The 15,631-nt window shown below is 40.1% G+C and overlaps 1 protein-coding gene across 2 annotated transcripts in view; it reads right to left on the reverse strand.

Annotated features, from left to right (window-relative positions):
• Window positions 1-15,631, reverse strand: part of ZMAT4 (zinc finger matrin-type 4) — a 441,058-nt gene that overhangs the window by 287,744 nt on the left and 137,683 nt on the right. For both annotated transcript variants that reach the window (XM_030201810.1, XM_030201809.1), the window contains exon 4: window positions 384-485. In XM_030201810.1, the coding sequence (XP_030057670.1) occupies window positions 384-485 (102 nt within the window). The remainder of the gene's footprint in view (window positions 1-383; window positions 486-15,631) is intronic.

Here is a 15,631-nt window from a genome sequence, read left to right on the forward strand (position 1 = left end):
GGAATGTGATAATATGGAAGTGTTAGTTGCCTTGGGGAAAATCTTTCAACCATCTAAAATGAGAATGTATCCAATGATAGCTCACTTTTATATAACAGATGTGATAGCATATGACGACCCTTCATAACAAAATGACCTGGGGGTTGTTGAATTTATGTAAAGATGTCTTTTTGTTTATAGCAGACATCGAGTGCTGTAACAGAGAAATACAAAAAAAAAAAAATCTTGGAGGGACTAGGAATTCACTTGTAGTATGAAACAGATCTACCAAAAGGTCATATTTCATAGCCATGTGTTCCATGGCTTTCAGATTAAGAATGTAAATAGAACACAAATAGCAGACCAACTTTAGTCTGAAAGCAGAGAAAGGATTTGGTTCTTACCTCATAATGTGCCACCCTTTGAGACTGTGAGATGAGCTGAGCACTGCAGACTTTGCAATAACTTTCTGTGAACAACTCCTGGTCAGTGTCAGAGGTCTTCATCTGGTCACAAAGACAAAACCAGATGAGTAAGAATGAATATTGTCATAACCCAATAGTAGTATGCAGCCCTCAAATTGTCATCATTTCCTGTGTCGTTTAAAGGAACTTTTATTTGTTTTTGTTTTTTTCTTTTCTTTAATGCTTTCATTACAGGAGCAATATGGATGGTAGTGCGCCCTTTTTTGGAAACAGCGTGCCCAATTTTGGACGAGTGCACATACTTTTCTTTTACTGCATGCATTATTATGCATGAGTGAGTAGGGCACATATGATCAGAAAAGAGGTGCACCTTTCCAAAAAGAGGGTGCAACCTTTGCAAAAAGTGCACATTATTAATGTGAATTTTTTTTTTTTTTTTTTTGGGGGGGGGGGGGGGGGTCCTGTCATTTTGAGCAGGGAATGACACGGGAAATGTCATTTGACATTTCTCGTGTTTTGAGTGCATATCTCTATCCAATAATTAGATTCACTAGTTCCACATCTTCCTTTAAATTGGGAGCCCAGTTCTCTGCATAGTACAGTTCGTCTGTTCAGTTATTGCTTGTTTCATCTTCAATTCTTTACCATCCCGCATATATAACCATACAAAATCCCAAAGCCAGAACCTCTCCTCACCACCATGTCTTACCATAAAGTCTTGTAATCTATACAAGCAGAAAAACTGGTGACACTGTTGCTTGAATAGCCAATGTTCTGAATTCCCCATGCCCTGACTGACCAATTCCTAACCACTACCAGCCTGCTGGCAATGATACAGTTGGAATTTGACCTGCAGATCATGCTTCTTAACGACATAAGAACATAAGAATAGCTATACTGGATCAGAGGTCCATCTAGCACAATATCCTGCTTCCAACAGTGGACAATCCAGGTCACAAGTACCTGGCAGAAATTCAATTAGTAGCAACATTCCATGCTACCAATCCCAGGGCAAGCAGTAACTTCCCCCATGACATATCAACCTTGGTTTCATCTTTACTCCTACTTTCAGAGTGAGGGGGTATCCTGCCTGGCACAATAAGCATGGGCTGCTGTGAGAGTAATCTCTGCTGGAAAAAGTAGAGATTGAAGCAAGAAGGCTCTGGGGGAGGGAAAGAGAGAATACCCCACCCCCACCCTATGAGAGGAACAGGGAAGAGGTGTTGAGGCCTGGAGGTGGGTGAAAGGAACCATACCTCTGGAGGAAGAAGAACAGACAGGGATATCTGGTCCTAAGTACAGTCCAACAGCTGAGGAAAAGCCCAGCAGGACACTTGCCTGGCAAAGGCGCAGACATGCTACAGCCCCGGATTGTCTTACTGGGTGGGATGGGCTTGGCGGGTTGAGAGTCAAGTGGACATCAAGTCTGATTTTCCATCTGACAAGTGCCTGGGATGTCCCCAGGGAAATAGAGACTTAAGACTTAAGCTGATTTTTTCACTGAAAGTTCTTATTTAAAGTTCTGTTATTAAAAGTTTTAGCGTTTTACAAAAGTAAATCCTGAAGCGAGAGTGAATCCTTTTCTGAGACTGTGTTAAAGTGAAAAAGGTAGTGGCAAGAACCCCCTGGCCTAATAGGATTTAGCAGCAGAAAGGAGAGGTGAAGATCCACGAACAAGGTAAAGTGATAGAAGACAAGCAGACCAAGCAGTCTGAAAGATGTACTGTTTTATTAAGTACAAATACCTGACGTGGCCACGTTTCACCCACAGGCTCTGTCAGGGGTAGAAACTAATATTCAAACAAACATGCTAATTAAAATCAAAGAAACCATTAAAAAAAACAAAATTAAATTATATAAATAATATGGATATAAAAATTATATTAAACAAAAATATTAACCATACTTAAAAAAAAACTTAACTAGTTAAATATAAAAACATACATGATGAGACATACAATACTACAGTGAAAGTTTAAGACTAACATATTAAATCCATATATAAGCACTTTACCACAGTGATAGCATATTTTGGCAAAATAAAATGTATCAATATAGTGCACAGTATCTGTGTAAACCACAGCAGTGAGTGTGCATTCTTGCCAAGCAAAAAGACCAACACTGAAAGGGAGCACATCCCTTCTGGGGAAATGGAACAGCCTTCCAAATAATTATAAGTAAATCCAACACAGCCTATGAAATGCAATAAAAGTTTTTAAACCAATAAATTGGAAAATCAAACACCTAATTTATTCTCAAACAACTGAAATCAGTCTTAAAATTATTTAATACTCACAGTGCAGCACTACATCTTTGAGAAAAATGCAATTTCACTATGCTAATTGATACAGGGGCCCTTTTACAAAGCCACAGGAGCGCTAAAGCACAGGTATTGCACGCCAAATCGGCACTACTGCCGGGGGTAGCGCTACTGCCAATCCAGCAGTAGAAAATATTTTCTATCAGAGGGGGCATTCCCAGTGGTAATCGGTAGTGTGGCTGTGTTAGTGTGCACTGCATGGTTACCGCACAATAGCGCATGAGCCCTTACCACCAAGTCAGTGGCTGGTGGTAATGGCACAGGCCGTAAATAGGCACACACTAGTTTTAATTTTTGCGCACACCCATTTCCTGAGCCATTAAAAAAAATTGGCCTTTCTCCCAGCCATGGTAAAAAGTGGTCCAACTCGCATCAACACGCCCACACTACCACAGGCCACTTTAACCGTGGATTTGTAAAAGGACCCCACAGTGAATCTGTCTCTCTCTCTTACTGCAGGCTGCTTTTATTCCTTTCGGTCAAAGGTCAAATTGCTTAAAACACTCACAATTCATCCAAAATAAATTTTAGAAGCTTCAAAACAATTTAAAACTGCTTAAATAATGAATTCCTGGATAAAAGATCACTCTAAACCAAAATTTAAAAGCACTAAAACATGCATAAAATGTGGGGAAAATTATTGTTTTAATATTTTTAAATTTGTGAAATGAGAATGGAAACACATGGAGAACTGTATGCCCTCCTAAGGGCCCTTTTACTAAGGTGCACCGAAACGTGGCCTGTGCTGGTGTAGGCATGTGTTTTTGGATGTGCGCAGGTCCATTTTTCAGCATGCCTGGAAAAAAGGCCTTTTTTTGTGGCCGAAAATGGACGTGTGGTAAAAATAAAACCAGTGCGCATCCATTTTAGGCTTGAGACCTTATCATCACCCATTGATTTAGTGGTAAGGTCTCACACGCTAACTGGGTGGTAAGCATCAAGTGCTTGTAAACTGCCCATTACTGCCGGGTAAGCAGTGTGTTTCTACCGTGTGTTTTGGACACACATCACAAATGGTAGTTCCAATTTGACACTCATTGGACATGCATAGGCGCCTACATGCCTTAGTAAAAGGGCATCCTAGAACTGCTAATTTTTATGCAATGCTGCGTTTTACACTTTTAATCACAATCTGAATGCAAAAATTCCATGTATTCCAGCAGCCATTTTCTTGCATTTCAATGACGCAAAAAACATCATGGGGTGCACAAAGTGTTTAGTTGTCTTAAAACATATTGCAAAGGGTCGGATTTACTGTGAATGATCACATTAACTTTTAATTCTTTCACCTAATTTTCATAACAGCATATACAAACTTTAATATTAATACAATATGAATTATAGTAAAAAAACATAAACACATCAATACATAATTAGAGTCAAACACAATAAATATAAATTAAAGCCATTTAAATAACCAGAATATAGTAAAAACAGGTAAACATACATGATCATTAATTTTAAAAAACTCCTTTTCAGTGTTTATGAAATACATAAATCTGATTCTTGATTTAACCCTTTAGGCGTTACAGTGTTATGCTTGAAAATGAATTTCTGCTCCTCTTGTAATAAAACTCTGTCTCTTCTTCACCAGTGGGGCACTATCTTACACAATACCGTAATCTTATGAAAAATAAAGGTCATAGATTTGATGACCTATGTTCTACCAAGTGGTTTCTCAGACATATTTCTTTTAATAACACTGCGATGTTCAATTATATGCTTATTTAATGCCCTTTTTGTTTTTACAATATAAAGTAACTTGCATGGGTAAACAACTACGCAGATGATGTGTGGTTTTACAGTTAGAATACTGTCAGAGTTCATACCTATCTCCAGTTAAGGGATGAAGAAAACATTTTGTTTTTTGATTAACATGACAGAGCAGTTTAAACATGGAAAGTGACCCTAGACTACCTATTAGCAGATGATGCTAATATATCTTAAATTCTTAGTCCTCTTGCATACAATCCTAACATCTTTATTCTCAAAACACGATATGCATTGTATGACATCCCAATGTTTCTTAATAATGCCTATGGTATTATCGGTAAGGTGATCAAAATACATTGTTCATACTATTTTCTCTTCTTGTACTTTGTACTTGCAAAAGGGAATCCCTTTCTTGTGCACAGCTCTTCAAAAGCCTTCCTCAATGTATTTACTCGGGTAACCTCTTTCCAAAAACCTAGGTGTCCTTTTACAAAGGCGTGCTAATGATTAGCGCGTGCTAATTGCTAGAGAAACCCATAGAAATATATGGGCGTCTCTAACATTTAGCACAAGTTTATTTTTAGCATGCCTTTGTTAAAGAACCCCCTAGAGGCCATGCATCTAGATTGTATAAATACCCAATGTACCTGAATGTAACTCACTACTGAAAAAGGTGTAAGGAAAATCCAAATAGATAAATAAGTCATGTCTTGCTTCTCAGAATATATTCTTTTCACCCTCTAGAATTGATTGACTGTAGGGCAAATTTCTTTTTAATGACCTATTATGACAGCTCCCATAATTAAGTACTTTATTAACATTTATTAACATTTATTAACATTTCAATATATGGTGGCATTGAATCTGCCCTCAGAATATTGAATCTTAATGTCTAAAATAGATATTTCCTTCTGATCATAATTTAATTTAAACTTTAAGTTCTCATCTCATGTATTTAACCAACTGTAGAAATATAATAGTGTATCTTCTCCTGCTGCCCAAATCATTAAAATACCGTCTATATATTTGCACCATAAAATCATACATTCTTTAAACATGAACACATTAATAAATTCTTCCTCAAAGGTGGCTACATAAAGATTGGTCAACGGAGACACTGTAGTCCCCATGGTGGTGCCCTTAATTTGTTTGTAAAAGAATCCATCAAATTAAAAATAATTTTCTTTTAGAGCTATTACTGCCAGTTCCACAATGTAATCTGTTGGTATGCTCATGTTAACAGTTTTCTTATTCAATGCTCCTCAAATGATATTTAATGCCTCATTTTGAGGAATGTTGGTATACAGGGATTCCACATCTAGGGTCACTAAATAAATGTTATGAGCCATTAACTTTAGTTCACGAAGAATGTTAATATGTGTAGTGTCGCGTACATAACATGGAATATGTGGTATCATTGGTATTTAAAAAGAAAAGTATCAATAAATGCAGAAAGGGACTCTAATATAGATCCAATTGCCAAAACAAACGGTCTGTCCTGCAGATTTTGCAAGGATTTATGCACGGCCTGCAAAAAATTGAATTCTTTGAATGTGAGAAATCCAACCTTTTTTCCTGTTTCTAAAAGGGAATCAATTTCCTTCTTCAACCTATCTGTAGGATCAGTAGTCAAACATTTATAGAAGTGCTCACCTTGGACTTGTCTTTATATTTCACTAATAAAGTTCCCCAGTAGGTATGTGCTCCCTTTCAGTGTTTGTCTTTTTGTCTGTCAAGAATACACACTCTCACTGCTGTGGTTTACATAGATACTGTGCATTGCATAGACACTGCACTGTATTGATAATTTTTATTTTGCCAAAATATGCTATCACTGTGGTAAAGTGCTTATATGTGGATTTAATATGTTAGTTTTTTACTGTCACTGTAATGTCTGTCTCATGTATGCTTTTATATTGAACTAGTCGAAGTTTTTTTTTTATTATGGTTAATTTTTGTTTAATATAATTTTAATAGCCATGTTATTTATATGGTTTAATTTTGGTTTTTAGGATTTTCATTAGAATGTTTGTTTGAATATTAGGGCCCTTTTCACTAAGCCACACTAAGGCGCACAAACTTTTTAGCATCTGCTAAAAATTAGTGCACGCTAACGCTAGACATGACCATAGAAATATAATGGGTGTCTCTATTGTTAGCACATACTAAAAATTAGTGTGTGCTATATAGTTAGCACACCTACAGCACAGCTTAGTAAACAGGGCCCTTAGTTTCTACCCCTGATGCAGCCTGCAGGCAAAACATGGCCACGTTGGGTATTTGTACGTAATAAAGCAGCACATCTTTCAGACTGCTGGTATGCTCGTCTTCTACTAGGATTTAGCCCAGCCCCAGCCTGCACTCAACTCATTCAGACATTTTTTGCACACACTGGTCCAGTGTCTGACCCAAACAGCTTAGCTGGCATCCAGGATTGTCTGAAGGGGACCAGGGTTACTCTGGGAAGTTCTTTAATTCTGTTTCTTTAATATACATATAGCGGCACTCCTCTTCCCTCTCTTCTTACCACATCCTTCCTGAACAGATTATAACCCTGTATAACTATATCCTAGCCATAGCTCTCCATGAACCATGTCTCTCTGACCACTACTAAATCCAAATCACTTTCTTCCATTCTGAACCTTATTTCCCATACTATGGGTATTAGTATACTTTACTTATTAGTATACTTTACTTAGGCCGATCTAGTCCTCTCCTTCCCCGTCCCCCTACATTACTCCAATGGATCCTGCAGGGAGCGGTATGGGTAAGGAAATGGGGACAGAAGCTATCCCCACTTGCTCCTGCCCCATAGGATATCAGCTTCAAAATAGTGCCAGACAACCCCTAGCAGTAGTCTATTGGTACCTCCACTAGGGGAGAGATTGCCAATTAAGGGTTATACTGTAAAAGAGACAAGGTTTTGAGGAGATGGGAAAATTAAAATGTCGTAGCTTCACACTGATGATGGGGAGAGGGGCGTCATGCCCACTGGGTCACCAGAGCATTGAGGTCCTATCAGGAGATGGGGTCAGTAAGCCTCCCATTCAGACCCATGGGCCCTTTAATTATCAAATGCCATCATTGAAAAATAACTACAGAAAACATTTAATAAAGTCCCTCATGACAGAATCCTGAAGAAATTAAAAAGAGTCAAGAGATAGGACTCAGTGCCCTTTTGTGGATTACAACCTGGTTTAAAAAAAAAAAAAAAAAAAAGAACATAGAGTTGGATGAAATGGTCAGTTTTATACATGGTGAATGGTCAGTAGGGGAGTGCACCAAGGGTCTGTACAGAAATTGTACAGGAGTGATAAATGACATGATCAAATTAGAAGAGGACTCAAAATTATTCAGGTCATTAAAACTGCAGAGGATAGCAAGGGTTTGCAAGAGGATCTTGTGAGACTAGGGATAGCAGATTAAATTAATTCTGGCTAAGTACACAGTTATTCACATATGGAACAGGAATCCCAACTACAGGTATAAAATGCAGTGTTTCAAGTTAGAAAAAAAAAGATCTTGGAGTCCTGGGCAATATGTTATAATTTTGAGCTCAGTGTGCAGTGGCACCTAAAAGAGCAAATAGAATATTGGCCATTATTAATGGAGAACAACACTGGGAATATTATGCCTCTGTGTAGGTCCCTGCTATGACAGTTCTGATTGCCCCATCTCAAATGGAGATATAATGCAACTAGAAAAGGTTCAGACAATGGTGAGAAAGGGGTCCTTTTATTACAGTGTAGTAAATATTTTGCACTTTCCTTGTGCAGTCAAGGGAAGGGGTATGCCTAGCATCTGCCCTGCAATTACCACACAGGGTAGACATTTACTTCATGGGCACCATGTTACATGAAGTGGCAAACAGCATGGGAGCACTTAACACTATCAGTCACTGCATGTAACACAAAATAAAATAAATAGATAGTGGTGGCACCCCAACACCTCACTGCATCTCTGATCCCTCACCTAAAGGCCCAATATTGACTGATTCCCCCCCCCCCCCTGACATCCCCCCCCAGGTCTGATCTCTCCTCCCAAAGGGCCCTCCTGATCCAATTACCCCACTTTTTGAAACCCCAACACCCTTCAAAAAAATCCTACCCCATATGTAAAATGTCCCTCCCCCACTCCAAACCCCTTGGACCCACCCAGGGGTCTCCACAGAGGTCCAGTCAGCTTGGATAGGAACAGTCCTCCTTCTGCTTGACTAGGTCTTCACCAGGATCCAAATTGGTGGCAGTGACTCCTAGGGGTTGTATCTCAGTATTACCATTAGGATGCATCCTTTTATTTAAGAATAAATGGAAGGATGCTCCCTATCGGTGAGATAATTGGATCAATATATAACGCTCACTGTCATGCTTTAATTGTAAATACAGGCTTTGCTTTGCCCTGATTATTAACCAAGCATGATTAGCATGAAATGTCGCCAAGCTTAAATGCAACTGCAGGCTTTGCTTCGCTTTGAATACAAACTTGCTAATTGTTTGTTACAGCGCCTTAAACACAGATATGAATACCAGTAAAACACTCCTAACCATCTTCTGCATCACCTTACTCTCTTCACGCAAACACTACCCATGACCCAGACAACAATAACACCATAACCCACAAACTGTACAGCATTCACACACACACAATGCCCACCCTGAAGAACATCCATAACAACCCAACCACAACACACCAACTCCATGCACAACCTATGAACAACTTACCAAACCAAAGACTCAATAACCAACCAAAAGGGAAAATCCACGCATACGAACACCGCCAACAAACAGAGAAAAACAACAACAATAACAAATCCAACCACCGGAGGAATAGACAATTAATAAAAATAAACACATCGAACCCTCCCACAGAAACACACCGCTTAATCCAACTAGGATACATCAACGCAAGATCAGCAGTAAGCAACACAGTAGATATACAAGACTGGATTACCACAGATAACTTAGACCTTCTTTTTATCACAGAAACCTGGTTCCACAGCCCTACAGACCCCGCCATATTAGAGGCATGCCCACCAGAATACAAAATCACTCACTGGACAAGAAATGGAAAAAGAGGAGGCGGAATAGCCATAATTTACAAACCCGAATTCACCATCACAACCACGGGCGAATCCACTTCTCCACAACTTGAAATTGCCTCGACAAGAATCACTCACCCAAACCTACTAGGACACCTCAACGCAATCCTATTTTACAGACCTCCAGGAAAATGGCAAGACTCACAAATGCAACTCATGGACTTCATCTCGAACACATGTGTCTCTGCCTCAAACATCCTCATCATAGGAGACATCAACTTACACCTTGAAGACGACACCTCTACAGGCACACGAGAATGCAAAGAATTCTTAAAATTCTGGGATCTGCACGCACCCAACACGCAACCGACACACACAAAAGGACATACACTAGACATTATTACACACAAATTTGACCGAGACGCAAACATACTACTTATTGACACAAGATGGACACCTACGTACACTATGGTCAGACCACTACAAAGCATATGTCTTCCTCAGCTGGCGAAAAACACACAAACATAATCAACAAACATGAACGAACAACATACACCACGAGAGGAAAAATAGACCCCACAACATTCTGGCAACAGATCTACCAGAACGAATGGTTACCAAATCCTGACACCATCCAATTCCTCCACGAATGGGACGAAATATGCACAACAACTTTAGACAAAATTGCCCCAATCCAAACCAGAACATCACATAGGAAAAAATCAAATCCATGGTTCACCGAAGAGCTGAGAAAACTTAAAACACAAGTCAGGAAATTAGAACGCGCATGGAACAAAAAGAAAGATGAACAAACACTAAACGCCTGGAAACTACTTCGGAGGAAATACAAATATACCATAAAACAGACTAAAAGACTACATTACAAAACAATAATAGGACCCAACTACAAAGACACACACAAACTATTCTACCTTGTGAATAAATTGCTAGACACCTCCCCAGCTACAAACAACAGCAAAGACATACCAGACGTCGACAATCTTGCAAAATACTTTAAGGAGAAAATTATATAACTACAACTTAAAATACCCGCCAGCACTATTGAATATGCCACAATTCTAAACTGTCTAGACCCAGAAGACGGAATTTACCCAGCAGACAGAACCTGGACCGAATTCGATTCATTATCAGAAGACCTCATCTCTGAAACACTTAAACGATTTGCAAAATCCTACTGCACACTAGACAAATGCCCAAACAACCTCATGAAAGCAGCTCCTCGACAATTTGTAACAGACCTAATGAACCACGTAAACTTCATGCTACAAAATGGACTCTTCCCAAAGAAAAAAGGAAAAATCTTACTCACCCCAATACCCAAAGATACAAAGAAAAGCGCAAGCGAAATAACCAATTACAGACCAGTAGCATCCATACCACTAATAACCAAAATAACCGAAGGGATGGTAACAAAACAACTTACAAATTATTTAAACAAGTTCTCAATACTGCATGATGCCCAATCAGGATTCCAATCGAACCACAGCACAGAAACAGTACTAATTACCCTAATGACTAAATTCAAACAAATGATCGCAACCGGCAACAATATACTTCTCCTACAATTCAACATGTCAAGTGCCTTTGATATGGTTGACCATGGAATTCTATTGCACATACTTGAATACTTCGGCATCGGAGGTCAACCACGTCCACCTCATGGACACCTGAATGTGGAGTACCGCAAGGATCACCCCTCTCACCAACCATCTTCAACGTGATGATGATCCCATTGGCAAAACTCCTATCAAATCATAACCTCAACCCATATATATATGCCGACGATGTAACAATATACATCCCTTTCAAACAAGATATCAAAGGAATATCCAACGAAATCAACCAAAGTCTACACATCATGAACACCTGGGCAGATACATTCCGATTGAAACTAAATGCGGAAAAAACTCAATGCCTAATACTTTCCTCCCAATACAACACGAATGAATTCACCACCTTAAACACACCAAAACTAAACCTTCCAATCTCAGAAACTTTAAAAATTCTTGGAGTCACTATTGATCACCATCTAACACTCGAAACCCATGCAAACAACACAACCAAAAGGATGTTCTACTGCATGTGGAAGCTGAAAAGAATAAGACCATTCTTCCCAAGATCCGTCTTCCGCAACCTAGTGCAATCCCTCCTACTCAGCCACCTGGATTACTGCAATTCACTATACGCAGGTTGTAAAGAGCAAATACTGAGGAGACTTCAAACAGCCCAAAACACAGCAGCCAGACTCATCTTCGGAAAACCAAAATACGAAAGTGCAAAACCCTTACAAGAGAAGCTACACTGGCTCCCACTTAAGGAACGCATTACTTTTAAAGTATGCACACTAGTCCACAAAATTATTCACGGTGAAGCTCCAGCCTACATGTCTGATTTAATAGACCTACCACCCAGAAACGCTAAAAGATCTTCTCAAACTTTTCTTAACCTCCACTTCCCTAATTGCAAAGGCATAAAATACAAGGCGCTGCACGCATCAACCTTTTCTTACATAAGCACGCAATTCTGGAATATACTACCACGCAACTTGAAAACAATCCACGAACTAACCAACTTCCGCAAACTACTGAAGACTCATCTCTTTGATAAAATTTACTGCAAGGACCAATACACATGAAGTCTACACTCATTGTCTCAGAAATACACCAATACATTCTTTTCTAAACTCTCATCCCCCGTAATTTTATCACACTTAAACCTTCACTCACAGAAAATGTTATACCAAATGTTCTCTTTGCCAAGGTTCCATTACCCGCCCATTGTCTCTTCCTATTGTCCCATTGCTCTTTTCCTTGTCCCATTCCCTAACGATACCCTGACTCTGTCTTCCCATAACTTCTCACAATCTAATCCATAACTGAATTGTAACAAATTGTATTTCCATTATTTACAATGTATTGTAAGCCACACTGAGCCCGCAAATAGGTGGGAAAATGTGGAATACAAATGCAATTAAATAAATAAATAAATAAATAAATAAAATAAATACCAAGACACTACCTTCTAGGTGTTGTCAACACTGTTTGGTATCCTAGCACAGTCCCGGGTGGGGGCTGAGGGAGACCTTAAGAAATGCATGGTCCAGCTGGGGATACAGGTGCTCACCAATACAGCATGAGAGATTTGGCTGAAGAAGATGGAAAAACTCTGACCTTTGCAGCCTCTTTAAAAGATGACCTCAGAATGAGGGCCTACAACATGCATTTTTTGGCTGAGAACGTGCAGATTTCTCCAGCTGACATACCAGTATGGGAACCTGTGGGATTTTTCTTTCATAAGGAGTATCAGAACTAGCTACTTCTCTGGAATCAATGCACAGCTAAGTTCCTTTGAGTTCTAGTTCAGTCTAAGTAATATATATGTGAGAAATAAAGATAGCAACACGCATAGGAAAGTGATGTCCCACCCTATCCTGCCATGTCCCCTGCAAAGGTTGCAACCTCATTTTCTGGGCATTCAAGGCTCTTTCATAGGAGTACAAAACAGTTTCTAGTATTAAAGTGCTGGTACTAGTTTGATTCTGAAAGAAATCAGACACAGAGCCCAGTATCTGCTGGTTCCTTACAGTTGTATTCTTAGGTCTCCTTTCTTTTATGATCACAAAATATATATTAAGTATGCATATTAAATGAAACTATACCTAAAGACCAGTACTTCAAGTCATACTGCAGACTATTATTGGGAGTATATAAGGAGTTTGAGGGTTATAACCAGCTGAGAAGGGGGACATGTGTGTTACAGAGAAAATTTGCCTTCCATTAAGATATAGTTGCTTCTGAAGTCTGGAATATTTCTGGGCTGCTTGCTTCCTCCAAATGAGCAACAAAGAAAATGAAGTTGTTGCATGACAAAATTAATAGAAATCTCAAAAGCAACTGCATACTCCTTCCTTGTTACACGAGCAAGCTCAGAAAATCAAAGGAGATGCAGAGAAGGAAGTGTAAAAGAGTGAGTCATTCCAGTAATATCTTCATCAAAAGGAATGCAAACTATAGCACAGTGAGAAATGGAGCGATGGATCATCTTTACACCACCCTTTTCCCACCCTCAACCCAGGGTCAATCAACATGAAGTACTGTATACTGCAAGCCATGACTTGATAATAACTAACCCCAATTGCTGTGCACAAACTGTTAGACTTCAGGGCTTAAATAAGGACAAATAGAACAAACTCAGTTGCTGTGCAGCAGACAGACGTTAATCTATATTAGAGAGAAAACAGATCGCACAAACACTGGTACATTTGCAGGCTTATTTCCGAAAGAGAAGGGTACCCATCTTTCGACACAAATTGGGAGATGGGCGTCCTTCTCCCAGGGTCGCCCAAATCGGCATAATTGAAAGCCGATTTTGGGCATCCTCCACTGCTTTCCATCACGGGGATGACCAAAGTTCACGGGGGGGGGGGGGGGGGGGGGGGGGGGGTGTCGGAAGCATAGCGAACGCGGGACTGGGGCGTGCCTAACATATGGGCATCCTCGACCGATAATGGAAAAAAAAGCGTCCCTGACGAGCACTTGGGCGACTTTACTTTGTCCATTTTTTCTTATGACCAAGCCTCAAAAAGGTGCCCGAACTGACCAAATGACCACCGGAGGGAATTGGGGATGACCTCCCCTTACTCCCCCAGTAGTCACTAACCCCCTCCCACCCTAAAAAAAAAACAACTTTTTAAATATTTTTTGCCAGCCTCTATGCCAGCCTCAAATGTCATACCCAGCTCCCTGACAGCAGTATGCAGGTCTCTGGAACAGTTTTAGTGGGTACTGCAGTGCACTTCAGGCAGGTGGACCCAGGCCCATCCCCCCTACCTGTTACACTTGTGGTGGTAAATGTGAGCCCTTCAAAACCCGCAAGAAACCCACTGTACCCACATCTAGGTGCCCCCCTTCACCCCTTAGGGCTATGGTACTGGTGTGCAGTTGTGGGGAATGGGTTTTGGGGAGGTTTGAGGGGCTCAGCACACAAGGTAAGGGAGCTATGCACCTGGGAGCAATTTCTGAAGTCCATGCAGCGCCCCCTAGGGTGTCCGGTTGGTGTCTTGGCATGTCAGGGGGACCAGTGCACTACGAATGCTGGCTCCTCCCATGACCAAATGGCTTAGATTTGGTCGTTTCTGAGATGGGCATCCTCTGTTTCCATTATCGCCGAAAATTGGGGACGACCATCTCTAAGGTCGACCTAAATTTCGCGATTTGGGCATCCCCGACCGTATTATTGAAACGAAAGATGGACACCCATCATGTTTCGATAATAAGGGTTTCCCCGCTCCTTTGCCAGGACATCCTGCAAGGACGTCCTCAGGAAAACTTGGGCGTCCCTTTCAATTATGCCCCTCTTGGGCTCTATCCTGGTTCTTGAGCTCGTTATTGTAAGTCATTCTGGGGTTAGTATCCCATTGGCTGAATCAGCAAATTTTGTTTCTGATTTTATTATTATGCTCCTGATTCAGCTATTCCTGCTGCTTTGGGTGTAGATAATGAGCACGGGTGTGTACCTTGAAACAGAGCGAAAGAGCACCCTGAAACAGGACAGGGCAAAAAGGCAAAAGCTGATAAGCATGTGAGCTGGAGACTCATGATCTGATAAGACATTTTTGCGTACAAGCAAGCGTGGGAAAGGGGCAATTACAACAGACAGAAAAATGTGGTCTAACGATAGAGAAAAAGCAGATGGTATGGAAAGAAAACAGAATGATCTTTGAGGAAGATAGTTTGTTAAACCTATGTGAAAATAAAGGATAGATAAACAGTTGAAGCTGTGCATTACTTTGGAGAGACAGTGGCAGAGAACACTTATGTGTAGCGGCTGCTGTTCTCCCATGAGAAACTATTAATTTTGTATTTTGGTAAGTAATAAAAAATATTGCTTTCCTCATACGTTACCTTCCTAGTCGTTTATCACTTCAAAATATTGTGGCTGGTACATAATTGTTTTGGGGTGGTGGTAAAAAGGCTAGCCATTTAAAACATGGGCAATCTGAAGCAGAAGGGAGAAATGGTTAGCAAGATATTGAGGGTAAAATTATAATCATTTTTCTCTCAAAATGCTGATTTACATGTGTAATTGGGCTCTTCAGGCCATGTATGTGCAGTGCAAAGTGGTGCAAATTTGTAC

Source organism: Microcaecilia unicolor, chromosome 4 (genome assembly GCF_901765095.1).
Source record: "Microcaecilia unicolor chromosome 4, aMicUni1.1, whole genome shotgun sequence".
Classification (NCBI taxonomy): Eukaryota; Metazoa; Chordata; class Amphibia; order Gymnophiona; family Siphonopidae; genus Microcaecilia; species Microcaecilia unicolor.